Here is a 26,466-nt window from a genome sequence, read left to right on the forward strand (position 1 = left end):
CATATCTTGAAGTTACTTATCATTCTTAAAAATACAAGTTATTCAAAAACTAACGTAGAAGACTTAAAAACTAGTGGAGAAGACGCGGACGACTTCAATCTAAGTTGTCTAGACGACTAAACTATATGTCGTCTGGTCAACGCAGAGGTTATTTTTGCAATTGACTTTGAAATCTGTTATTTCGGACGACTGAAAGTTAAGTCGTCTACTATTGTTTGGTTAAAAAAAAAACTCCAAAAAAGCTAGACGACTTACATTTCAGTCGTCAGAGGTTAGTTTTGCATTTGACTGGATTATTTCAGAAGTTTGACTTTTTGGACGACTTACATTTCAGTCGTCTAGTGAAAATTAAAATAATAATATTTTTTTAAAAGTAGACGACTTAAAGTTAAGTCGTCGTAGGTTAGTTTTGCAATTGAAAAAAAAAACTTCAAGATTTAATTATATACAGACGACTTATAATTCAGTCGTCCACGAGACGACTGAAATGTAAGTCGTCTAGGATTTACGAGGTTTGACCAGAATCTCGGAAAAAAGTCCTTTTTTTCAATTGGTCAAGCTAATTAACATGTTTATTCTTCATCTGTGATAGAAATAAAATAAATTAATAATGTGAATTAACTTTAAAAATCTAGACTTTAGGATTGTCAACGTTAAAAATAAATGTGGATTAGTCAAGTTTAATTATAAGGCCAATCAGTCAAATCAATTAAATGGGAAGAAATCTATCTAATATTTCAAATATTACAGTTAATAAGTTTAGTATTTAACTATCATAGGCAAAAAAAATAAAAATTCTTAGTGTGAATTACCTTTTAAGACTAAATTGTAGTATTGTCAATGTTAAAAATAAATATAGATTGTTAAATTTAAGTATAAGGTCAATCAGTCAAACCACTTGAATGGGAAAAAAATCATTTACTACTTCAAATATTTGCAATCAACAAATTTACTCATCAACTGTCATAGACATGAAATATGTCTCCAGATGTGAATTTACAACAAATTTTAATTTTAGTATTGTCAATTTTAAAAATAAATATCGATTGTTAAGTTTAATTCTATTGTTACGCAATTAAACTATTTAAGTGAAAAAAAATTATTTAAAATATTAAATTAATAAGTTTATTCATTTCCTATCATGGGCGAAATATATTATTTAGTGTCAGTTGATTGCAAAATTAAAGTTTAGTATTGCCAACGTTATTAATAAACTTGGATTGCTAAATTTATTTTTTAAACATGTTAGTTAAACCATTGAGTTCATATCCAAAAAGATATTTTCAATATTTTTATTTATGATGCATATATTTAATATGGCGCAGGGGACGGCTTCGGGCTATCGAGCCTCAGTGCTGAGAATGAGTCACCAACGAGCCATTGGTGACGTTTCATATAGCCCACCGTCCGTATGTATCCCATGACCCATATTATAAGACTGTCATAATTTCTCGTTTAATCTCAAAAAATAATCAGAAATTGAATTCTTTAAATCAAAATCACTAACAAATCATTTGTTCCCGACCCGAACCATTTCTTTTATGTAATAAAACTCGCAGTCGCACTTCAAGAAAACCGTGGGGAACCGTGTCCCTCACTGAATTTGATTCCATAAGTTTAAGTTATAGGAAATCCTACTAATTATACATATAATATTAGGTTAAACAACTCTAAATCAATCATTATTATACGCTAAACATCACAAGATTACATCACTCATCATCAGAGAGACAGACCACATCACCGCTCCTCTGCGATCCACTTCCCATGTTCTGTTGCTGTTGCTGTTCTTGCTGCTGAGTTAACGCACTTGAATACGTTAAAGCTTGAGGAACAACTGACGAGGTTGGAGTAGTGGGGATGGGAACTGAAGAGGAATATGTTAAAGCTTCAGGAACAACTGATGAGGTTGTAGTAGTTGTCATGGGGATGGGAACTGAAGAGGAATATGTTAAAGCTTGATGAACAGCTGATGAGGTTGGAGTAGTTGTCATGGGGATGGGAACTGAAGAGGATGATGACCTATATGAGTTTAAAGGCAGTACAGGAGAAACTAGTCTTCCATTGACAGCTACATTAGTTGCACTTGCAGGAGAAGCTGAAAAAGATGGAGCTGGGTTAGAGATGAGAGGCTGTCTTGGCTGAGGCATTGGGCAGTGCGTGGAACTCGGAGGAAGGTATGGTGAGCGAGAAACTGAAGATGCATGAGGCTGCAGAGGAGCAGGAGCCGAAGCTGTATAATAATTCCTCAGTGCGCTCATTTGTACTGCTCTCTGTGCTAGCTGCTGAATTCTACCTGGGGAAAGAAAGTGTTACTATGACTTCATAGCTTTATATCTAAAAACCAATATGCGAACACTTACCCCTTGGAGCTGCGGACGGATGAGATTCCATTCTGCTCGCACATTTAGACAAGAACGCATTCGTCAACAGCTTGTTCATTATAACAAAATTCTTGCTCGTCTGTAGCTTTGTCGCTTTCGCTGTATGCTCAGCTTCTACCTCATGAAACTTTCTTTGATACTCAGCTTGCAGTTCAGCCATCTTCCTGTCGAATTCAGCTTTTAAAACTGATCTCTGCTCACAAATATTTTACGAGTCAGTGAACATTGAGATAAAAGGAACCAAAACTAGAGGAGAGCAACTAACCTTTTCTTCATAAGTCTTCTTTGTGTTCTCTGATTCTCTCCGCAGCCTCTCCAGTTCATGCTGAAATGGGTCACTGAACACAGGGAAAGGTATTTGAGGAACAGGTGGAGTGGCATTCTGCCCCGTACCACTGTTAAGATGTGATGGAACAGGAGCTGTTACACCTGCTGAAGGCTCCGTAACAACTTCATGGACAAGGGGTTCAACGTTATCTGCGCAAAGGACATTCTCAGATTGTCAGTTTTTTTGGCAAACGCATACGTTATACTTAAATGCAAAAGAGCAGTTACTCACTTGCAAAGGTTGATTGTTCTACTTGGGCATCAGGTACTGCTACTCCCATTACACATGCATCTGATCCAGTTGTGCGAGGCGCAGCCATTGTTGTGTTGTTATTTAAGCCCTCAGTGCTAACTGCTGCCTCAGATTGATTTCCAGGCGAAGAAACTGGTAATGGAGATGCATCCCGACTAGTTTCTACGGCATCTGATCCAGCTGTATGAAGCTGAGCCACTGTTATAATATTTTGGCCCTCAGTGTTAGTTGCTAGGTCAGCCTGAGTTCCAATCAGTGGAGTTGGCAGAGAGCATAGATCCTGAGCACCCATTATTTCCTGCAGCAAATCAAGAACGAGAATGTCAAAGTTGTAATAGTTTCTGACAGCAAAAGAGAACATCTTAAGTTGCGATAATAAGTACCTGGTCTGATACTGCGGTGACACCAGTCTCTACTACACCTGGACCAGCATTGTGTGGCTCTTCTGAAGTGCTGATATTTTGGCTCTCAACGTTTGCGCCTGAGTCAGGCTGGTTTCCCGTCGGTGAAGATGGCAACGGACATGCAACTTGATCACCCTGTCCAGAGAGTCAATTTAAGACAAAAATGAGACCAAATCAATAACCACACTTCCCTGCTCTTTTTATAGGAAATTTAGATTGAACATTACAAAGATCGATAACATTGAAACCGCAAAAGATAAAGTCTACAATAGGGACCTGCTCGAATGCAGCAAAACCGCCAGTCTCTACTGATTCTGAAACAGCTAGCTGAGACTCGATTGATGCTTCAACATTCTTGCCCTGATTTTTTTCTGCTGGGTCAGGTTGCTGTCCAGTCGGTGAAGAAGGCACAGGACATATCTCGTCATCACCCTGTCCAGAAAAATCAATTTAACAAGCAAAAAAGGTATCTGATCGGCACCCACTGTTATTGCAGGAAAAGAAGAATGGGCACTATAAAGATTAAATGAACAAACCTGATGAGATTCAGCAGAATCCCTAGTCTTTAGCACAGGCGCAGGGTGAGGTATACGCGACACCAACTCGTCAGGAATCTCCTTGTAAAGAGAACAAGCTTCCTCATACTGGTGGTCAAAAATGTTATCAGTATCAGAGCCCGAACGAATAGTTTTATCATTTTCTATTGAAACCAAAGCCTCCTCTCTATTCAACCAAGACTCAAGAGAGGCAGACTTTGCAAGATTTGCAACAGACTGGGATATCTCTGCCACCCTTGAGGGTACATCTTCATTTGGTGTCGCTGATGTAACTCTGACGCAATTCGGATAGTCTGACGACTGCACGTTCAAGACCCCAGATTCCTCTTGACAGCCAGCTGGAATCAAAATCTCAGGCGCACTAAGAGAAGCGAGCTCATTGGGCTGGCTCTTTGTAGCCACATTGTCCGTAGGCTGTTCATGAGACAAGGGCGAGATATCCAACGCCTTGTCATTTCTTGAAGCCACAATATCATGAACTTGTTGAGTGCTGCCACCTGACATGGTTCTTAATGTGCTTTCTGCTTCTGGCAATTGGTTTTTCTTGGCAACCATGGAACTTGTATCAGCATAAGTAGCTTCACCGCTGGCATCATTGCAAGTTTGTACATCAGGAGTATTTTTGGAAGTGTTCGATGAGCGTAATCCACTAAGATGCTTGTTGTTTCCACTTTGAATGGGAGCGCAATCTATTAATTCAGCTTGTGCCTGTGCCCAGTTCTCTATCCGACTAATCCAGTAGGCTTCATCCTCAGCCAACTTCTTCTTTTCAGCCTCGTGCATTCCCTCTAGTTTTTTGAGGCAGTCATTCATCTCTATTTTGAGATCATCATTCTTTCTTTCAAAATCATCTTCCACCCGTTGAAGATTATCTAGTAAGCTCTGCGAACTTAACCCTGAACAAGTGACACGAATATATAATACTTCCAGCTTTTTCCCATTTTGAAGTTCCTGCTCCTTGTCAGCACTCCTATTCATCAGATCCACCTTTTTTTCCTCGTGGATTTGTACAAGCTCCTGCAGTTTCTTACTGCATTTATTTTTGATGTCGCTAATAGTCTTTTCGACATCTTTTGTTACTGAGCTACGCATCGATTTTGTGTTACTCCGTTCCTGACGCACTATATCCCCTGAGAGACTTTCATTCACCTTCGCTAGCTTAGAATTAGTACCCAAGCAATCCAACTGCAAACTTTGTGTGCGCCCCAGGAATATACTCTTCATGCAGCACAAAAGAGAATATATATAATCTACCTCTTCTTCAGAGCAACTGAAACCTAATTCCGATTTTGCGCGTACCAAAGATTCTTCGCGGTTACACGTTTGCTTTACGAGCGAGGCTGCAATCCAACTCTGAAAGTGCATCACAAAAACTTATCAGTATTTGATCTAATCACAAATTATGCAGTAATCTAAGGCTTTACATTGTGGAGTATAAAGCATTAATTATATTAGATATTAGTAGCTACTAGCTAGCATAACTAGAAATTAATGTAAATTTATATACTATGATTGGAACTTGTAATGCATTCCCACAAAGGCGGGGATGCACATAATGATTTTATTCAAAAAAGGTAGAGGATCAAGGAAACAATGCATAAACTATCGAAGTGAATGCTGTCATACCAAGGCTATCTGGAAAGCCTGCAATATGGTGGCTGGCTCTGTGCAAACACGGTGGTGTTCAATAATATATTCAAGAAACTTTTCAGCTATGCTTGCCGAATCTTCCTGAAAACAAAATGATAAATCAGTCAATTAAACATGGCAGGTATACTTTTTGTACAATTCTGAAGACGCGCAACAGAAACAATCACAGAAGTATTCAGTATGGGCACGGCAGTGAAAAAACATATTAGCCAATAGATGAAGATATGAGACTCTAATGCAGGTACTACATACACAAAACTAATAGCATCAGTCAATATCAGTTTCTCTACTAAGTACTAACACAAAACAAATAAACTTTTGGCATACAATACCCAAGGCTGTACTATGCCAGAACATTATAAACGAAGCCAGATATAAATAAAATAAAATTGGCTTTGACGGAAGCAATATAGCTTAGCTCAACATTAAAAATTTCCATGTGGTTGTAACATGAAATGAGGTAACAATTCCAGACACAATCTGCATATCAAAAGCTAAACTAAGTCGCGCAGGTGGAGAAAGCAACTTACTGAAGGACAAAGTTTTGCCATCTTCGGCTTTAAAACAGCATAGAGACTCCTCTGTGACTCATGCGGAATTTGTCGCCAATCAATGCCAGCTAACATATCCTCTGGGACTCCAGAGATATGACTGCCCAAAGAATACAAGCCAGTAGCATCATTTCCAGTCAACGAGTCATAAGTACCAGAAGCAGATCCACGTGATGACTTGAGTGTTGCAACGTCTGGTGACTCCAAATGCCCTGAAGGAAAGATAGTAAGTAAAGTAAATGGAACATTCAATGAACACTAGAGGTAAAGGAGCAGGAAGTGAACTGTCTTACCCATGTGATCCTTCCCAGAGGCTTTTCTTTCAGCGTTATCTACTGTGACATCATCTGAAGCCTTCTTTTTCTTCTTTAAGTTTCCGCCATTGCCAACTTTGGTAGTCTCCTCATAGCCCTGAAGATGCCGTACTCTTTTTCGACTCCTTTGAGGAGTATCCGAACAGTATTTCCACATAGGGTTCTTTCCACTCAACAGCTTTGACCAAAACATATTTGGACTTTCATCTGATAACTTGACATGTTCTTCACCAAATAGAGTAGCATCAGTGCTGTAACTTCCCTGAGCATGCCTGGCCTCCAAAAGTAGACACAGCTTGCCTTCATTTTCTTCTCCAACATCGGAAGAAAGTATGGACGAGAATTCCTGAATCACGGCATCCTTAATAGACTGTTCAAATGGAACTCCTGAACCTGGGGTTCCACTCCCATGGAAGTGTTCCAGCTTATCAAATAAATATGATGCCCCCCACATGAGCAGTGCATGTGTGAGAGGACGGTTTAGGTTCTCTAGAGGCTTATTTTGCCTAGCCAGAATCAGGGCTTTTTCTTCAACTGTAAACACTGAGTACAACCGGAATATCTTAGTTCTTTCAGAACACGACTCAACCTTTATCTTCTCTAAGAGCTTAACGTCATGCGATGGATTCAGGCTGCTTCCAAAAAGTATAAAAGACTCAGCGCGTAAGAGTTTAATGCTTTGACTACAGGCACGTATTTCCAGCAGCAGAATAAAACACTCACTCTCCTTGTTGAAATTGTTTATAGCGTTCTTCTTCGAGAGGCAGACCCCATGCTCATAGGAATTTTGACCAAATTTTTGCATCAGAAAATCTTCGAGAATATTACCAAGCAGAAGCCCCTCAGGGCTATGTGTTGCCTGTTGAGAAAAAAAAACAGCTATTCAGACGTTCATGAGGCACATATATCGACAACGAAAAGGAGAGGAGAAGAAACATCCCAGTTTAGCATATCTCATACTAATAGTCTAATATACAGCTCATGATCACATGATCAAAAACATACTTCCATTGTTCAAAGAAAGGCCAGAATATATGTGTGTATATATATATTAAAACTGAAGTGAGTATTTATGACAAACAGAGAACTGTCCTCATTCATAAGTGATGGAAACGCACCTGGTAGAAGACAACTGCTTTTAAACCCTTTGCCTTTATCTGAGTAAGCATTGCACCAAGTAGGGGAAGTTTCCCGCTTGCTTTGACTTCTACATCCAGGATTTCATGCAACTTCAGATTCTTGGTGAGAAGTTGTTTCAAAGATACATCCACAACATATGGGTGGTCACAGGTCTGCCAACAAAATTGCAAACACACGAAGGAGGTATTTAATATCTCCACACATTAACATGAAGAATGAGACTTTAGGAAAACGTGATGTTGACAGACAGTAGTCAGATATCTTAGCAGACCCTAACCTCTCTTTTTTGCACTTCAAGTTCAATGTGTTACGGAAAATCATAAAGCAAATAGACCAGAACCTTTTCCCTAGTAAACATTAAAACCGTAAGGCATAACACCTATGTGACAACCTCTTAGGAGCTGACACATGATACTTTCTAGCAGCATTGCAGTGAACACCTTATCTATATATACATTTCTTTCTTTTCACTTATTGCCATTGTTAAGTGGGGACTTGACGTACTAGCACATTGAAGAATAAAATTTGTTATCAAATAAACTTACTTTCCTTACAGAAGTGAGAGTTTCTCCAACAAGATCATTCTTCAACATCGAAGAAAGAGATGAAGAATTGGAGAAGAGAGTCCGACAGTATTGCTCCACCTGTACATCTGATAGCTGCACTGGAACCCAATACTCGGTGTAAATCGATAACAATTTGGGATCAAATGATTTATCTTGTTGCATCTTCTGCCTGTTCTCCCCATAGTCTTTGCTTGTAGCGGGTCCGCATTCCTTGATATCCTAAAGCAATGCAGAATAAAAATATGCAGTTTAAAAGTAAAGGATAAGCAAATTTGACAGACCACCTTTTAACGTGTGTCCAAAGTAAGCAATCAGAAACCAACCTGTGCCACCTGATCAGATCCTTGAACTGGCTGAGCAATGCAGGAGCAAACACTGAGATCTTCAAAATTATCATTAACCCTTCAATTTTTTGCAAAACTAAAATTACAGTCCAGAACATATATTTTAAATAATACATATCCTAAATATCAAATCAAACTCATCGGTTGAAATTGGCAAATGGTTTCAAAACGACAGACAACAGTCGAAAATTCTTACTTTTGCCGTTTTTGACATGTGCCGCACCTTTCGGGTTGATTAATATTTGTGCACACGGGTGGAAAAGGAATAACCCCATCAGTACTCATAATGCGGTCATCTGCATTTGTACATGCATCCATCACAATTTCTGAAGTGTCTCTTTTTCTTTTCAGAGCCAAGTCTATATCGGTTTCCAAGCTAGTTTCACTGTCACGAAGCTTTTGTTGTTCTGGATTCTCAGATGGTGAACCTATAACACTGCCATCCTCAGTTTCAACCACGGGGGATGAATCAACCACTGTCTTCTCTATATCCCTAGTTACTTCCACAGGAAAATCAGAGCCTTTCTCTAAACCAGTTTCTCCAACCGGCAACCCTTTTGATCCTGAATTCGCATGTGGTGGACTATTACCGTCTCTAGCATCATCATTTTCTGCAGTGTCTCTTTTTCTTTTCAGAGCCAAGTCTTTGTCGGTTTCCAAGCTAGTTTCACTGTCACGAAGCTTTTGTGGTTCTGGATTCTCAGATGGTGAACCTATAACACTGCCATCTTCACTTTCAACCATGGGGGATGAATCAACCACTGTCTTCTCTATATCCCTAGTTACTTCCACAGGAAAATCAGAGCCTTTCTCTAAACCCGTTTCTCCAACCGGCAACCCTTTTGATCCTGAATTCGCAAGTGGTGGACTGTTGCCGTCTCTAGCATCATCATTTTCCACAGTATCTCTTTTTCTTTTCAGAGCCAAGTCTATGTCGATTTCCAATCTAGTTTCACTGTCACGAAGCTTTTGTGGTACTGGATCCTCAGATGGCGAGCCTATAACACTGCCATCTTCACTTTCAACCATGGGGGATGAATCAACCACTGTCTTCTCTATATCCCTAGTTACTTCCACAGGAAAATCAGAGCCTTTCTCTAAACCCGTTTCTCCAACCGGCAACCCTTTTGATCCTGAATTCGCATGTGGTGGCCTGTTGACGTCTCTAGCATCATCATTTTCCGCAGTGTCTCTTTTTCTTTTCAGAGCCAAGTCTATGCCGGTTTCCAAGCTAGTTTCACTGTCACGAAGCTTTTGTGGTTCAGGATCCTCAGATGGTGAACCTATAACACTGTCATCCCCAGTTTCAACCATGGGGGATGAATCAACCACGGTCTTTTCTGTATCCCTAGTTAGTTCCATAGGAAAATCAGGTCCCTTCTCTAAACTAAAATCTCCAACCGGCAGTCCTTTTGATCCTGAATTCGCATGTGGTGGACTGTTATCGTCTCTAGCATCATCATTCTCCGCAGGTACTCGGCGAGAACAACCAACCACTACTAGTTCCTCATCATTCGAAGAAGCATTAGATCCCGTCTTGAGATGCCCTCTACACAAGGCCCTGAGACTTCGAGCTGTCATTTCATCCTTCCGTTTCTTGATCTCATCTGTCGACTCTTCTACTCTGTCTATCTTCTTGCCATTACTCTCCTCAACACCCAACGACGAAGCGTTTGCATTCCTATCAGGCTTCTCCGATGACCCTTTTGGATTCTTCTCCGAAGGTACAGTCTTTCCCTTACTAGACCTTCCCAAGGGACTTGCTGCGGGCTTCTTCTCAATTCTACCAGAAATTTTAGTAACTGAAGCAGGTGAGGAAGCGAGTCTCCCAGACCTTCTGATACTAGAAGCTGGAGTTATTGGCTTAGTAGACGTAGACGGTGTTCCCCGGGTTGACCTCCTCAAAGGAGTGGTTTCTAGTAGTGTAGACGCAGAAGCTACCGCTGAAGATCTGGTGCAAATGGTCCTTCCCGTTGAAACCTTCTTCTTCTCATCTTTCTTCATCTTCCTCTGAAATCACACGTAACAGAAACAGAGGCAAATACTATATAATCAGATAAACGCCTGACACTAAGATCAATTTGTTATAATCTAACAGATGCTTAGAGCATGATTAACGAGGGTTCTTGGGGTGAAGTTCTTAGCGGAATATAAGAAACCGTGTTTAAGAGCCGTTAAGAAACGATTTCTTATATTCGGTCAATAGAAACGAGGCAAAGACCTGACACTAAGATCAATTTGTTACAATCTAACAGACGCCTAAGAATCACTCCACAAAGTAGACGCGAGTCTCTATAAATCCCTAAATCGTTCGCTCGAGACGAAAAACGAAACCCTAGAACCAAAAGGAACGAACCGTACCTTCACGGACGAGAGAGAGAGAGAGAGGAGGAATGAGCAGAATCGATCGCTCTACGGACTTTTCTGAGGTCTCCAATTCCGACGCGAATCTGAGATCTCCGGTGCGGAATCGTCGATGAATCTCGCCTCTTCGAGCTTATGCAGCCTTCACGCGCGTTTGGGGTTTGTGCGATTAGCGGCAGATATTCACGCAAAGCGGCAACGGACAGTCTTTTCTTTGTCTCTCGCTTTAAGGCTTTGTGATTCGTGAAAGCATTTATATGTCGTTTTGTTCCGAGGTTCATATGTAATTAACGATTAAATATTCTTAGCGATTATACAGTACTAGGGTAGGCCCGCCCTACGGGCGGAAAGCGGATCAATAAATAATTTAAGTAATCAGAGTAAATATTTAATATTACTGTTATTATTTTAAAATATACATAATTTTATATGATATTAGATTTGAAGACTAAATAAACCATACTATCTGAATAATTGGTTATTCTTTTATAAAATAAATACTACCTATTATTTTTTAGAAGATAATTTTCTAAATAAACCAAACTGGCTTTGATTTTTTCAAAAATAAATACTTCTTATTATTTTATTAAGTATGATAATATTCTTTTGTTAAGAGGTTTAAATGATTTTCTTCTGATGTGGCTTTACATCATTTCTTGTGATTTTCCAGGGTTGCATGACCAAAACAAATGAGTGAGATTATTTTTTCATTTTTGATTGTAGAAAAGAAACAAACTTGTAAATAGATTCATATATTTTTATTTAATTTAATTTAATATATATTACTGGATTATGTTATACTTTTTTTACTAAATTTAGTTTTACAGTAGGTTTTTGTGAGAATTTTATTTTAGTTAAAATATATAATTAATTATATAATTATTTATGTAATATTAGATATTTACAAAAATTAACAGGAGGTAACATGAGGTGAAGGAATCTAATCTGATAGTTATCAATTTTGTTTACGCAGGAACGCTGTTTTACATATATAAACGTGATAATTAAGAGGAGGTAACATGAGCATGTCGTCATTTGAAATATAATTTATCATATATGTTAAAAAAAATTTTACAAAAAAAGATATATGATTGTTAAGATGGCAATTGACGTTGTTGTAGTTGATTTGTTTGTATCCAGTTCAAATCACTGGATGGATGGTTAAGAATGAAGATCATGTGCTTTGAATTGTCTTTGAGCTTTTGTAGTTGGCTATACTTTTATAATAATGGAATGTAATTTTTGTTATGTGTATGCATTCGTGGAAATAACATGAGCTTTGTAGTTGGACTATTGCCGTGGCCTCTGATTTATATGATTTGTACATGCAAGTAGTATTTATTTATAGAGGTTATTTTAGTTTTTTTTTTATAATTTGTTATAGCAAGAATATTAGCTAATATAAATTATTTTTTGCATTGAATTAGCAAGTGGGCCATAAAATAATAAAAAATTAAGACAGCAATTACAATCTATAGAAATTTTCTATTGTGCAAGGCGAGTGTTAGGATTCTAATCTTAGCGTTTTAGAATCTAGTATAAATTATATGATAAAGTGATGTATTTTATTCATTTTAAAAATGATTATTTTAAGAACACACAACCAAACTCTCTAGACAAAAGTCAAAAAAGAAGAAAACACTTTTTATTCTTTTAACTTTCATGTTTTCCGAATCGGGTGATCACCTAGAAAGAACGTGATTTCTATTTATAGTCATACCAAAATTTTCAAATCTTCTAACATTAATTTTATAAAAAAACCTTGATAAAAAATAGTAGGATATTGACACAGAAAGCCATTGATGATAGCTTTGGTCACACAGGTGATTTTCTTCAATCCTGGTCATAACAAAGAAAGACCCATTACAATTTGCAGGTCTTGGTACTAAAACATCAAACAAATCATGTCTATGGGGATAATCTAATATTGGAAATGCAAAGGAACTGTATCAGTTGGAGAATGCCATTACTATGTTTTTTTACCCAATATAGTCAACTATATCTTATACGTTTTTATTTTCTTTTGATAGCTATGTTCGATTAACATTATAACATATTCGGTCTGTAATTTCTTTTTCATATTTATTTTTACTTTTACTGTATGTGTTATATTAGGAAGCTTAATGATGAAACCTAAAGAAAACCATCAGATTATACCAATTCACGTTAGGCTAGAACATATATGTTATACCAATTCCAGTTAACCCTGGTCGGTTTAGGTTCTACTTTTTTAATACCATTAGCAACAGATAAAAAATTTGGTACAGACGTTGACAGTGCAGAGGGAGAGTGGAGAACATAATATATAGAGAAAGCTTCAATAGGTGTTCACAAAAAAAAGAAAGAGAAAGCTTCAATGTTTTATGGGTGTTCTTACATTCTTGGAAGGGTTTCTACTCCATAATGTATTATATAGAAAAATAAAGTATCCACATCCTGCAACCCAACTCCAATACAAACAGCCTTGGAAGGTGTTAACAGAAAGTCATCACAGATCAGACTCGTTTAGTACTTTACCATTTTGACAATCTCATCACTTCCCCAGGCACTTGCAAGCCACAACAGACCCTTCCATGACCATCATTGCCTTCTGAAACTCATCCAACAGCACAACTCTTCCTTACTTCTTGAACTTTATTCCAATACAAACTTCTACTCTTTTCAGTGGCAATCAAACAACTACAACTAATTCTACATTCTTCAATATCTCTCCAGGATTAACAATTGAGCAAAAGGCAATCGATGCATCAGCTGATTTCAGTAGAGCAAGAATCAATGCTTTATCGATGTTCTTACATTCTGAGAAGGGTTTCTACTCCAGATTATGGATGCAACAACTCCAGAATCAGTGTGGCCTTATTTCCGAAAGAGCTCATGTCAACAACTTTTCCTATGCCACAAACACTGTTATTTGAATAAGATTCCATTTAAGCCATAATCTTCATGGCTTTAGCTTTTGGATTTTCTTATTTCCTCTGTTTCTACAATAGCTTCTTCTCTGCTTTCAACAGACCCAATCGCTTAACCAGAATCTATGTTGCTTCCTGCTTACTTCAAAATCCAATCAATATCCACCACTAAATAGTCAAATTACATAAGAGATCATTAGTTTACAATTGTTGAACAACTCTTACCGGGACTTTCTTGTTCATCGTCAGCAACCAAACCCTGTTCTTGAGAATATGCTGCAGTTTTTAGAAAAAAACTTTAAGAACCGTACCCTTCTTCTTCATCGTAGCTGCTTACATTTCTCTGAATTCAAATCGGTTGTGACCAGTATAATTTTCAGTGTTGTATTAGTGAGCAATGAACGAAGTGGTGGAGCTTGAAGGCATCACCACAGCGGATGTTCCTGGCCTCTAGAAACGCAGCAACCGTACCTAAATGGTGGAGGAGGAGCAGCCTGTTTGCAAATCGGAGAGGAAGACTGAAACGTTATCCAGTTCATTGGTTAGTTTAGAACGAATCGAAGGATAATTCTCAAAGTAGGAAAGCTCACCTTTTTATAGCCTCTCCAACGCCTTGGAAGATTAAGACTCGCATTGATTAGAGATTGTGGGTGATGGATTGATGGAGGGTTTTAAATGGATTATTCTGTAACTGATATCATTTGGTATCATGAAGAAGAAGATGAAAGAGCAATCTCAAAACCTTAATCGTCTAGTCGTGAGATCAGGAGAGGCAAAGATAAAAAAAAAAAAAAAAGCAGTGTTTCTCTTATGGTCTGGGCTTAAGAAGCTAAGACACAGCCAAACTTCAACAAAAGCCCAAATATCTCGTTGAACAAAATAAATGAAACGGAGAGTTTTATACTCGGGACACGTGTTGTGTTGTCAAAAGCTGAATTAGTGACGTGGCATCCGAGCTGGACCCTCTAGGAGAGAAGCAAAGCCTTCTTTATATATAAAGATTAGAGCATCTGCATTAGTGAACTCCATGGGGAGTTCACACAGTTTTCGAAAAAAAAAAAATATTAAAATAAACAAAAGCAATGAATCTCCCTCTTAGAAGTTCACTGCACTGAACCCGGATCATCACTGTAGCGCGGGCTCCACGATACGTGGCGGCCCGCGATTGGTCCGGTTATAAATTTTTTTTTTTTTTTTTTTTTTAAAAACAAAAATCAAACAGAAAAAAATAATAATAAAAAAATGCTTTGTGAACCCCTTCCAAGGGGTTCACTAATGCTGATGCTCTTACCCCTTTCGTAATCACCATTTTGAGTAAGTGCAGTAAATATAGGACGCGAGTGTCGGTAACTGGTAATATTTTGAGCGGTTAAAAAAAAGAAGAGTACGTTAATTCCGATGAATCCAGAAACTTATCGCTTACAAGATTGTTAATAGTTAATACTCATCTTCTAAGTGATATCTATCTCTTTAAAATGAACTCAAACCAATTTCTTCTTAATTAGTGTTCTGTTTTTGATATCAGTACATGATAAAACTAAGAGATTAACGTGAAACTAGGTTTAACCAAGCTCAAATAGAGTGAACAACAACTTCGGATTGGTTAAATATGCCATGCTGGTAAGTAAAATTTCACGGGACGCCCGTTTTGCCGTTGAAGCGGTCTAGCATTCGTATTAGATTGCTGCAGCAGAAACAAACAGTTATATTATTAGACTATCTTTCTTAGAAATGAAAGCAAATAACTGTCACATCACAATATGTATTTATACATTTTGTCACATCTTCTAACAGTTAGTTTAAAAGAAAGAAGATTAGAGTCACTCACATCGTGTACAGACACGCGAAGCAAGTTCAACTGTTTCAATGTCACAGTCCTCATCTGAAATTTTTTGCAATTGTATTATAAAACATTAAAACCAAATAGAATAAAGGAACTGTGTGTGTATTAATCACTAAAATACACATTAACCATTATGCATTTGGTGAGCAGTACACAAATAAACAAACACATAAGGTCTATATACAAAAACTACATAGGAAATAAACTAGTGATTACCTCTCTAGAAATGGACCAAGTAACGTTTTCAGAACATGGAGGAGTTGTAAGTGATCCTAAATATCTGTAATAGAATTTTGTTTTGAAATTGACTGCTCTAGGATCAATCAAACTGACAAAATCCTCGGACTCATGTGCATCAGTTATCCTCTTCAATTGTTTTTCCAACTAAAAAAAAACATAGAACTAATTATACAAGTCGGTAGTTCTATAGAAGCAAATGGTTTATTAGGTTAGCTATAAGGGGGTTTAGACTGCAATACCGAAAGGAGAAAAGAGTCAGGTCGTCCCAAGCTGTACAAGAACGCCACAACGGCTAAGCGTCCATCTTTGCTCTGATGAAGCATGTGTTGCTCGAGAACAAACCTATATATATATATATGAACATTATTCAATCATTGCATGTATACTTTTTTTTAACAGTGACATAACATTCTTATAAATATGACTACAGTATAATAAACATGTACACGAGTAGAGACACCTTTTGCCGTTGATGGTGTGTTCGGAAGGAGAGTGCCAATGAAGCTGTTGAAGTTGATATACAGTACCATTGATAGTTATACCCATACCTGCATTCCCTCCTTCAAATTCCAACTACCACATTTAACAAAAATAAAAATTTATTGTATATATGACTCAAAAATATAACAAATATATATTAATTGGAAAATATATAATATTAGTTGATTATTACCATGATATCATGGCCTCTGTTCTTAATGGTGGCATTAGAAGGTAAATAATGGCTGCGTAACGGTCCAAGATTATGATCAATGAAGACTCTTTTGTCCGTAAGATCAATAGGTGACTGCATCGTGCCGTTTCCACACATTTTCCATTCTGGCTTTAGTGTTCCCCATTTCTCTGGCCCCTTCTCTCCTCCCTTCTCGTAGTTAAACTCCGTTTCGTCCTCTACGAATCATATGAAAGATGAATGTGCTTATCAGTGTGTTTCGTGTCATGTTCAACGTAAGATTAAGATTTCTCAAAAACACACCAAACTTTCGAGGTAAGCTATATATATACTGATAAACATTTAAAGATGATTTAATTAAGAATAGCGCTTACCAACTTCTCCATGGTCTGGTGAACCCGAGGCAGTGGTAATAGAGATGACGATAAGGAAAATGACGCGTACAATTGATGGTCTCTTCATTGTCTTATGTTATGTATAAACCAGGGAGTGAAATATTGAAAGAAGATTAATTAACAATGGTGATAAACAATTTATTCTTTTTTATTTCTGTCAGTCAAGATATCAGATTTTAAATGTCTTTATTTGCTCCTGACTGCACCTTCATTTTCTCTAGTTTCCTTTATGTTTCTTTTGTTTTTGGTAATTTAATAAAGTTTTATAATTCTATAAAGGGGTAGGATATCTTTGTGTGTGTTAGTATCATGCATTTATGGAGATATATAATCTTGGTGTGATTCACCAAACAAGTTGAACAGATCGTGTGTCGAATTTTTACTAGCTTCTAGTTATTACATGTGTTAATTATTCATACTCTTACATTCTACAATCTAATAAGAGTAGCTTAGGAATAAACAAATAGGAGTAGTTTTAATTTTTAATTTTCTATTTAAACTCATCGTGAGCAGGTAAGTGTCGTTATGAAAATTCTACAGAGTAAGAAGAGTAGTTTGAAGAAATAAAACTAGATTTTGACTCGCGTTTTAAAGCGCGAAATTAGTTTTGGTTGAAAACAATAGTGTCATTATTTATATATTGGATATTATTATTTGTAAAACTTGTGTGCATGATTTATTTAAATTATTTTCGTATGTGTGTTAAATTTTGGATTTTGAAAAAAATTATATTTTGTGATAATACATTAATTTTTTTATTCGATATTTAAAATTATATAAAAAATAATCATCCAAAGTGTAATTTTTTAGCTTCATTCAGTGTCCATTCCCGACCCGGATCCGCGGTCTAAATGATAAACCCGGTGACCCGCAATTAAACCGATAAACTAAGTGATCTAAATATAATCCGGTTCGGATTTAATGAAAATCCCGTTAATTTAAAACCCGATAAATTGTTCAAATTAATTATCGATATTTTAATAAATAAAACCAAATCATGGAATAGTTTTATAGATAATTTATTTTTGTAATATTTGTTAACTTGGTTCATCTTTGGAGTCTAAATAGGGACTGGGTAACAGTCTTTTTGATTATAGATCCATATATTGTTCAAATTTTCAATATACAAATTATAAATCTTTTTAAGAAATAATAAAAATGGTGCATTCGTTTATATTATGATTTTTGTAAGTTAATTTGTGTTTGTATATTGAAAATTCAAAGCAATTAGATATATCCAATATCTAAAGTTCCAATATCTACGATAATCTTTTGTTTTGATTAAAAATGGGATATTCACATATATTATTATTATATAATTCTAATGTAAGATGTTTCTTAAAACAAAAGAAGTTTATAGAATTTCTTGTAAATTAAATTCATATTTTTTTAAAGCGTAATTATACTAATGATTTAAAAAAAAATTATATTTTATCTAAAAAAATCACATGGTATGCAAAACAATACTACACTCTCCCTATCATGTGGTTAATCGGAAGATTGATGCAAGAGAAAGAAAGAAAAATAAATGAAACCAACATGAAAAAATAGATGTTAAAGCCAAACCATACCCAGAAGATCAAAAGAAAAATTTAGTTCGGGCTAAGATGTATATACCCAGTCGGTGGCTTCAATAGTGAGATCAGTTTTCTCCTTCAACTTGACTAAAAGCTTTGATTGATTAGTCTCTTCTCATAGCACGTGAATAATCAGCAACCATAACACCTTATTTGAAAATACAAAATTTACCATGAGTACAACTTCTATTTAAAACCCGTCAAACTAAAACCCAAAGAAAAAGCAAAATCATCCACCCACACTGCTTAGCAGATGAACACAAACAAAACTCATAAAAATAAAACTCACATCTGTTGTTTGAGGAAGATCAGAAGAGGGCACAATAGATATCCCATCAAGCATGTCGTTGGCTTTTTAAAAGAAATTGTTGTAATCATATTGGTTAATATATAACCATCATTGCTGCTATTTTAAAATGAAACCCATAAAAATCTGCCTTGCACCAATCTGTTAACTAATGATCAAGCTCTCAGTTTGTGTTTGTTTGTCCAAAATATGATGAAGTAATTTTAAGTGGTAATATATTTATTTCTGGTAAATAGAATATTCGATTGGTTGTTACAAATAATTTTCCAATTCTTTTTATTTAATTTAAAGGACAATGACATGGCTATGTAAATACTTCTAAAACATAAGAGTACCTTGAAAAACGATCTTCTCTTTTAATAGTATACTAGAACTTGATCTGTGCATCCGCGCAGATATTTTTTTTTTTTTTAATAAATTATCTTATATAAATGGTAATATATATTTATAAACTTTATATGTATTAAATAATTGTTTAATATATTTCTAAACCCATACATTTTATAATTTATAGTGAATAATTTTATTTAATTTTTTATCCGTCAATTATTACACTCATATTTTTAAAATATAACTCGTGTGTTGGTGTATATGTATTTTTTTATGGATCCACAATTTAGGTAAACTAAAATGTTGTCTATGGTTATATTTGATTTATTCGATCAAATAATCGAATATATATTATTTATAATTTTGTGTGTTTTATATTATGTATTTCTTAATATTTTCTATGTTTTTTAGACATAGTTAATATACCAAAATAAAAAATAACCAGTCCGTATAATGAACATTTTGTTATATTTTTGTATTGATTAAGTGTAATTTATTATTTAGCTTGATTATAGAAAGTATTTCTTAAATAAGTAGAACATAATTTTTTTATTATTCCATTTTAGAAAAATGCATTCATTAAACTATAAAAGACAAAAAATACTAAAAAGTAGGTAAATTTATAACTTCAGTGGCATTGAGATGTAAATAAATTAAAAAACTAAGAGTTAATTTATAAGTGTACTTATATTTTAATAAGATAGACTAGATTTGAATCCGCACGTACGTGTGAATATATGTTTGTTTTTAAAATAAAATTTAAAATATAAAATAAGTTTTGCTCAAAAAATATAAAATAAGTTATAAAGATATATATTTAATATCATTTTTATGTATATAATTTTATGATAATTTCAAAAAGAATTGGGATATACTATTTAATTTCAAAATTAGTTATTGAAATATATATAAATTTTGGTCTAGACTAAATATGATAAACAAAATAATTGCATAATGGAAATATATTTGGTTTCTCTTAGGAATGTTATTGTTTAGATGCATATAATGTTTTTGTTAGAAAATATCATATATGCAAAAATTTGGGATAATTAGTTTAGTTTCTAACTAATGGTCTAACATATATTTTTGTATATTTTTGTATGGTATATAAAAAATAGGACCATAAATTAGTAGATCAGAAGTTGTAATCATCAATACTATTAAAACTGAAGGGGCTTTTTTGAGGTCACCTTGAAGTTTTGAAGTATTTACATATCTCTGCCACTGAAATATTTTAAAGCTATGCTTTTTAATTATATTATTATTATTCCACTAAATCTTTTTTCTAACAAACAAGATATTGCCTTTTATCTATTCCTTTCAACTAAATCGTTTAGGCATAAAAAATTATCTATATTATTTCTATTAACTGTACCAATCTGGTGGAAAAATTCAGCAAGAAATCTAGGCTTGATTTTGGAGACTGGAGCTCACGAGCCACCGCTAAACCAACGACTCCGACACCAATTACGACTGCACTGTTTAATCCTCTAGAGATTCTTCTTTAATTGGCCACAAGGTATTTGTGAAATCTGTGGCTGAATTGTAAAAGTATTTGATGGCATCTTTTGATATGTTGAGCATGTGTTATTCTTGAGTCCGTCTATGGTTTTAATGTTTCTTTCAGCGAGTTGATTAAGGGAATTTCAATTACTTCAACTGTTTTTCCTTTTTTTTTTAAATTACTTCAACCGTAAAGTTAGCTCTTTTGTTTATCAGCTTATGGTTAAAACCACGCAAATCCTTCCTTTAGACAAAAAAATGCTGATGTTTTTTTTTTTGAAAAAGGGCTTTGGTGTTTGATGTTTTGTTATATATATATATATATATATATATATATTTTTAAATATTTAATTAGATTGTGAAATTGGTATTCTGAAAATTTGTGGTCTAGGACGTAGCTGCATTTGGGTCAGAAGAACATTTCTTCTAGCTGTTAAATGGGATTAGCCATCATTGTGGCATTACCTAATTGTGAAAAAGTAAGTTCTTCATTTTACCAAAAAAAAAAAAGTAAGTTCTTGCTGTTTGTTTTGGGTTTTATTATGTGTGTCATTTCTTTCGTCATACACGGCATTCGTTGATCAGACATCAAAGGCAACTTATTCACTTTGGAAGCATCATTGCCATGTGGCGTTAGTCGTTACATTTCTGTTTCAAAAGGTATGTTATTAACTTTGGAAGCATCGGCCATCATTGATCATATTACTAGATTTTCATATCATGGATTTTCATTAACTAAATTCTTAACTTAATTCAGGGTTTGCGTTAAAATGCTATATAATATCTTTAACAACTATTTTACAACTCGACGTATATTTAAAAAGAGAAAAACCTCTTTTCTCTCTAGCTTCTCGTTTTCCGTGCAAACCCTAATCTCAGCTTCCCTGCTGCCTCCATGGCTGGAGAATCTTATCTCCGGCCACCACCACACCCACCATCCTCTCCTCCTCCACATGTTCCTGACCCAGCCTCATTCCCGCCTCTCTCCACCTCCCTTGGTTCCCATTCCTTTGCGCCCATCCCATTCTCAAGCCACCACTCGCCCTGGAATTTGCCTATGGTGAAATCTCCTGTTATTGGCCCCTCTGTTCTTGTATCTAGTTCCACCACTACTCCCTCGCTGGTAACAGCAGAAGGAGAAGCAACCACTACTCCTGTGTCAACTGAACAGGCAGTTACTACCAGTTCAAACTTAAGCAAAGACCTTCAGAGTTCAGCAGCACCAGCCATGAATGTCTCTGGTCCTCTGCTTACTTCCGACCCCATTCTTCAATCCCAACCCCTCCAAAACCCTACTGATGGTGCTCCTACTAGCCCTTCAGCCCCTTCTAAAACTTCAATTCCAACAGGCACCAACTCCACTAACTCAAAAGCCCCAAGGAGCCATACAGTTAAACCTCTCCCAAATAACTGGGCGAAGAGTCTCCAACAATCTACTGATAAAACTCTAAAAAAGGTTACTAACCCTAGTTTCTCTGCTGATGGCACGCCAAGGATAAAAATCCCAGACTCGGTTTTCCAAAAAGGAGCAGATCTGCATCAAGACTTCATCTTAGGAGTTTTCCTTGGAAAAACTCCAGCCTATGCTCAAATCCAGAGTGTTCTAACCCACATCTGGGGGCGTGGCTTGAAATTGGAGATTCACCTGCGACCAGAGTCAAGATCAATGTTAGTAAGGATACCTAACTCGACAATAAGGAAGAAAATTGTGGACCAGGAATTCTGGCATATAGGAAACGTACTTTTCTATGTTGCTCAATGGTCTGCTTCAGTCGCGACTCAGCCTCCCTCATTCACCTCAATCCCTCTTTGGGCTCATTTCAAGGGTATACCCTTTGATTTATATACCCAAGAAGGCCTCGGCAGAGTAGGAGACCTCATTGGTCACCCTCTTGAAGTAGACGACTTTACCATGAGGAGAGTGAACATTAATATTGCACATATTAAATGCAGAGTTGATTGCACCAAACCTTTGCCTCGTAGTGGAGAACTCGAAAGAGACAATGGCGAAGTTGTTACTGTTGATATTGATTACCCTTGGACCCCTCCCATCTGTCCCTGCTGCAATGAATTGGGTCATCTGGAGACTCATTGCCCTTCTAGTAAATGGAAACCTTCCAAACCTGCACCGGTAAAAGAAAGACCATTGAAGACTGTCCCAGCCAGCTCTTCTTCTCCTTCAGGGTGCAGCCACAGCGAGCCAATAGCTCCATCTAGTTCTCCTCCTCAAGAGGACTCTATGGCTTGGGAACCTTCAATCATTGCTCATGGTGCCCAGACGTCTCCAATTCTCTCTCTCGAGACTCCGGCTAACCCTCCCGCTTCTCGGGAATCCTCTCCTGAGGTCTCTGTAGTTGGACTTCTACAGCCTTCTGATTCTGTAGGAACCTCATCTACCCCCACTCCCTTTAGTTTCTCCTCCTCTCCTCCCTCTCTGCCTTTTACTACCCCTCACTCTTCTTGTCTCCCTCCTGTCACTGATGATGGTATTTTGTTAACTCCCCCCTCCTCTCCTCCTCCATCGCCTTCCACTGTAGTGTTTGCGAAAAACTTTACTAAAGATACTCTCTTACTACCTGAAGCAATAACCCATCTCCTCGCCCTCCCTGCTGTCCATCATCCTCGCCCCATCAATCCAAAAAACTTTAAAAAACCCCTGTCCCCATCCCATCCCCCACCTAGTAAGTACCTCTTATCTATCAACCCTTTCGCCTGTCTTGCTACCCCCCCTGCTGAACCACCCTCTCCCTCCGGTCCTGCGCCCTCCTCTGATCCCTCTTTTCCCTCATCCTCATCTTCATCCTCAGATTTTACTACCCCCGCTGTGGGTTCTTTCCTATCAGAAGGAGAGACCCAAAACCTATAAAATCTTTTTATGTTAGAAAACATATTTTTTTGGAATGTCAGAGGTATTAATGAATCTGCTAAGCATTCAAATTTTCGGAGGTGGATAGCTACTCACCATATTAGTTTAGGAGCCCTTTTAGAAACCCATATTAAAGAACCTGTCCTCAGCCCGACCATGGCCCTTATCTGTCCTTCATGGTCTTATGTTTCAAACCATCACTCAGACCCTGACGGAAGGATCATCTTGATCTGGAAGCCCCATCTTAATATCACCATCTCCCACCAGTCTAGACAATCTTTGACTTGCCGTGTCGATTACCCTTCTGTCCCACCTTTCTACTTCACAGCGGTCTATGCAGGTAACACTGTAGAAGAACGCACTGAGCTGTGGGTGGAGCTCCTGGATCTCCATGCTACTCTCAACCTAGGCTCATACCCTTGGCTTGTTGGGGGAGACTTCAACGAAATAAGACATCCATCAGAGCACTCAATACCATCTATCTCGCAAATCTCTAGCCCTATGATTGATTTCAACTCCTGCCTGCATCAATTGGAAATCCAAGACCTGCGATATCATGGTGAAAAGTATACTTGGTCAAACAAACGACCTGATAATCCTATAGCCAAGAAGTTGGATCGCGCCTTGATCAATGAACATTGGTTAAACTCTTACCCCCGTAGCCTTGCCGTGTTCCATGCCCCTGATATCTCAGATCACACTCCCTGTTGCATTGAACCTGTCCGTCCTCTACCTCAAGCCGGAACAAAACCATTCAAGTTCTTCAATTACCTCACCCTTCACCCTGACTTCCTTAAACTGGTTGCTGAAACCTGGGTTTGCACTGAATCGGAGAATCACTCATTATCTCAACTGAGTGTTAAGCAAAAAGAGCTAAAGAGTGTTCTAAAGACATTAAACAAGGAAAATTTTTCAGACATACAAAAAAGAGTTTCAGATACTAACTGTTTGTTCATGGATGCGCAGGTACTCTCACTACGTCAACCCACATCAGATAACTTTGCCGCAGAGAAAGCCCTCCTTGAAAAACTCCAGTTTCTGAAAAAGATTGAAGAAGAATACTTCAAGCAATTATCGAGAATTAATTGGCTTAGGTGTGGTGATCAGAACACTAGCTACTTTCACAAGGTTGCTACTGCTAGGAAGGCATTCAACTCAATCATCATCCTTATTAGTGTTACTGGTATAGAAGCAACTTCACCTGAAGATATTGGTAACCTTGCTGTGGCGCACTTCTTGAACATCCTTGGGCCGCCTACTCCGAAAACTACCCCCCAGATGATCTCCTCTGTTGCTGACATGATCCGAACAGACCGCTTTTCCTGCTCTCAAGCTCAAGCGGCTCTTCTCTCTCGGCTGCCTACACCTGAAGACATCACCAAAACAATGTTTAAGCTCAATAAAAACAAGAGCCCTGGACCAGACGGGTTCACTTCAGGTTTCTACACAGCTGCTTGGGATATACTAGGCCAAGAAGTCATAAAGTCGATATCATCATTTTTCAAAACCTCCATCCTCCCTACCTCTACAAACTCCACCATTCTAACCCTGCTACCCAAATTCCCTGGTGCTACAATCATAAAAGACTATAGGCCTATCTCTTGTTGCAACACCCTCTACAAAGTAATCTCTAAAATCCTAGTTAACCGGCTTAAACCTCTGCTCCCTTCCATCATCCTCCCTAATCAAACTGCTTTCATTAAGGGTAGGCTCCTACTGGAAAATTGTCTCTTAGCTTCAGAGCTAGTCTCGGGGTACCATAAACAACAAGTGGAGAAGAAGCTCACTTTAAAACTGGACATAGCCAAGGCTTTTGATTCTGTAAGATGGGACTTCCTCATTGCTTGCCTCCTATCTCTTAACCTCCCACAAGACTACATCCAGAGGCTCGCAGCCTGCTTCACCTCCCCGTCATTCTCTGTTGGCATCAATGGTAGACTCCACGGTTTCTTCAAAGGCACTAGGGGACTTCGACAGGGTGATCCGCTATCGCCCTACTTGTTTGGCCTGGTCATGAACATATTATCGCATAAGTTAAATGAAGCTGCACAATCGGGAAGATTTGGATTTCATCCTAGATGTCAAGAATCAGGACTTACCCATTTATGCTTTGCCGATGACATACTAGTCTTCACGGATGGTTCCCTCAACTCAGTACAGATGATTCTCCAGCTCCTAGATGAATTCAAGGCCTTCTCTGGACTATCAATCAGTGTAGAAAAATCATGTTTCTTCTCCAGTGGCCTCTCTGAAGTCGAAATTGATGCAATCACAGAGACTTGCGGCATCCCAGCAGGCACCTTCCCTATCAGATACCTCGGTCTGCCTCTGAACACGAGGAAGCTCTCTATTGCAAATTGTGAACCCCTCCTGCACCAAATCAAATCGAAAATCAACTCTTGGACATCCAAATATCTTTCCTTCGCGGGCAGGCAAGTCCTAATTTCTACGGTCATAGGAGGCATCACTAACTTTTGGAGTGGAGCGTTTGTTTTACCTAAAGAATGTATCAGCCTCATAGATAAAATGTGCAATGCATTCCTCTGGAAAGGAACTCTCGAGGGTAAATATGTCGCCCGTGTTGCATGGGAAAAGGTCGCAACACCTAGGAAGAATGGAGGGCTCGGTCTCAGAAATTTGGCAATTTGGAACAGAACCTGCATCATCAAACTCCTTTGGCTCCTGTTGTTCAGACCAGAATCAGTATGGGCTTCATGGATGCAAGACAATGTGATCAAAGATGAAAGTTTTTGGGAACTAAAGCCGAGACTAAACCATACCTGGATATTTAAAAGGATTCTTGAGGAGAGACAGACAGCGCTACAATGGATCATGATCAGCCCAGGCAATGGAAGAAACGTCAACTTCTGGCTAGACCCCTGGACTCCATTTGGTCAGCTCATTTCCTTCATCGGACACCAAGGGCCAAGGCTAACTGGCATTTCCCGAGCTACCAATGTTGCAGACCT

The 26,466-nt window shown here is 37.4% G+C and overlaps 3 protein-coding genes across 9 annotated transcripts; 1 reads left to right on the forward strand and 2 right to left on the reverse strand.

The window, feature by feature from the left end:
* Nucleotides 1-1,513: 1,513 nt before the first annotated feature.
* On the reverse strand, nt 1,514-14,866 carry LOC103871550 (helicase protein MOM1). 6 transcript variants are annotated; one of them, XM_033272733.1, is made up of 17 exons: nt 14,354-14,866; nt 14,101-14,281; nt 10,852-13,444; nt 8,687-10,500; nt 8,470-8,548; nt 8,126-8,365; nt 7,559-7,732; nt 6,420-7,299; nt 6,106-6,338; nt 5,552-5,656; nt 3,905-5,278; nt 3,645-3,800; nt 3,348-3,503; nt 2,944-3,262; nt 2,650-2,861; nt 2,364-2,577; nt 1,514-2,296 (listed from the first exon to the last, which is right to left on the reverse strand). In XM_033272733.1, exons 4-17 carry the CDS (start codon nt 10,492-10,494, stop codon nt 1,713-1,715), a joined length of 6,534 nt encoding a protein of 2,177 aa, XP_033128624.1. In that variant the 5' UTR covers nt 10,495-10,500; nt 10,852-13,444; nt 14,101-14,281; nt 14,354-14,866; the 3' UTR covers nt 1,514-1,712. The 6 variants fall into 6 exon arrangements, with proteins under 6 accessions (XP_033128624.1, XP_033128623.1, XP_033128621.1 ...); XM_033272732.1 differs by having other exon boundaries at nt 13,989-14,281; XM_033272730.1 differs by having other exon boundaries at nt 10,852-13,898; nt 13,989-14,281.
* A 274-nt stretch (nt 14,867-15,140) lies between these two features.
* Nucleotides 15,141-18,928, reverse strand: LOC103871553 (alpha carbonic anhydrase 5). Of its 2 annotated transcripts, XM_009149815.3 has the most exons (9): nt 18,781-18,928; nt 18,532-18,639; nt 16,894-16,984; nt 16,520-16,737; nt 16,307-16,419; nt 16,086-16,188; nt 15,823-15,990; nt 15,592-15,645; nt 15,141-15,447 (listed from the first exon to the last, which is right to left on the reverse strand). In XM_009149815.3, the coding sequence occupies exons 3-9, from the start codon at nt 16,979-16,981 to the stop codon at nt 15,367-15,369; spliced, it is 825 nt and encodes a 274-aa protein (XP_009148063.1). In that variant the 5' UTR covers nt 16,982-16,984; nt 18,532-18,639; nt 18,781-18,928; the 3' UTR covers nt 15,141-15,366. The 2 variants fall into 2 exon arrangements, with proteins under 2 accessions (XP_009148063.1, XP_033128642.1); XM_033272751.1 differs by lacking the exons at nt 18,532-18,639; nt 18,781-18,928 and having other exon boundaries at nt 16,894-17,366.
* A 2,598-nt stretch (nt 18,929-21,526) lies between these two features.
* On the forward strand, nt 21,527-23,497 carry LOC108872196 (proline-rich protein 36-like). Its single transcript, XM_018659570.1, has one exon. The coding sequence runs from the start codon at nt 21,527-21,529 to the stop codon at nt 23,495-23,497; it is 1,971 nt and encodes a 656-aa protein (XP_018515086.1).
* The last annotated feature ends 2,969 nt before the right edge of the window (nt 23,498-26,466 follow it).

This window comes from Brassica rapa, chromosome A06 (genome assembly GCF_000309985.2).
Source record: "Brassica rapa cultivar Chiifu-401-42 chromosome A06, CAAS_Brap_v3.01, whole genome shotgun sequence".
NCBI classification, from domain to species: domain Eukaryota; kingdom Viridiplantae; phylum Streptophyta; class Magnoliopsida; order Brassicales; family Brassicaceae; genus Brassica; species Brassica rapa.

Excerpts from the sequence above, each read along its gene's own strand:
- LOC108872196 (XM_018659570.1), top strand. The coding sequence starts at position 21,527 with ATGGCTGGAGAATCTTATCTCCGGCCACCACCACACCCACCATCCTCT.
- LOC103871550 (XM_009149813.3), bottom strand. The coding sequence starts at position 10,494 with ATGAAGAAAGATGAGAAGAAGAAGGTTTCAACGGGAAGGACCATTTGC. Across the intron at positions 3,263-3,347 it reads TCACCGCAGTATCAGACCAG|GAAATAATGGGTGCTCAGGA; the intron begins GTACTTATTATC and ends GATTTGCTGCAG. Across the intron at positions 2,578-2,649 it reads AGAAGACTTATGAAGAAAAG|AGATCAGTTTTAAAAGCTGA; the intron begins GTTAGTTGCTCT and ends ATTTGTGAGCAG.
- LOC103871553 (XM_009149815.3), bottom strand. The coding sequence starts at position 16,981 with ATGAAGAGACCATCAATTGTACGCGTCATTTTCCTTATCGTCATCTCT. Across the intron at positions 16,738-16,893 it reads ACCAGACCATGGAGAAGTTG|AGGACGAAACGGAGTTTAAC; the intron begins GTAAGCGCTATT and ends TATGATTCGTAG. Across the intron at positions 16,189-16,306 it reads CACACCATCAACGGCAAAAG|GTTTGTTCTCGAGCAACACA; the intron begins GTGTCTCTACTC and ends ATATATATATAG.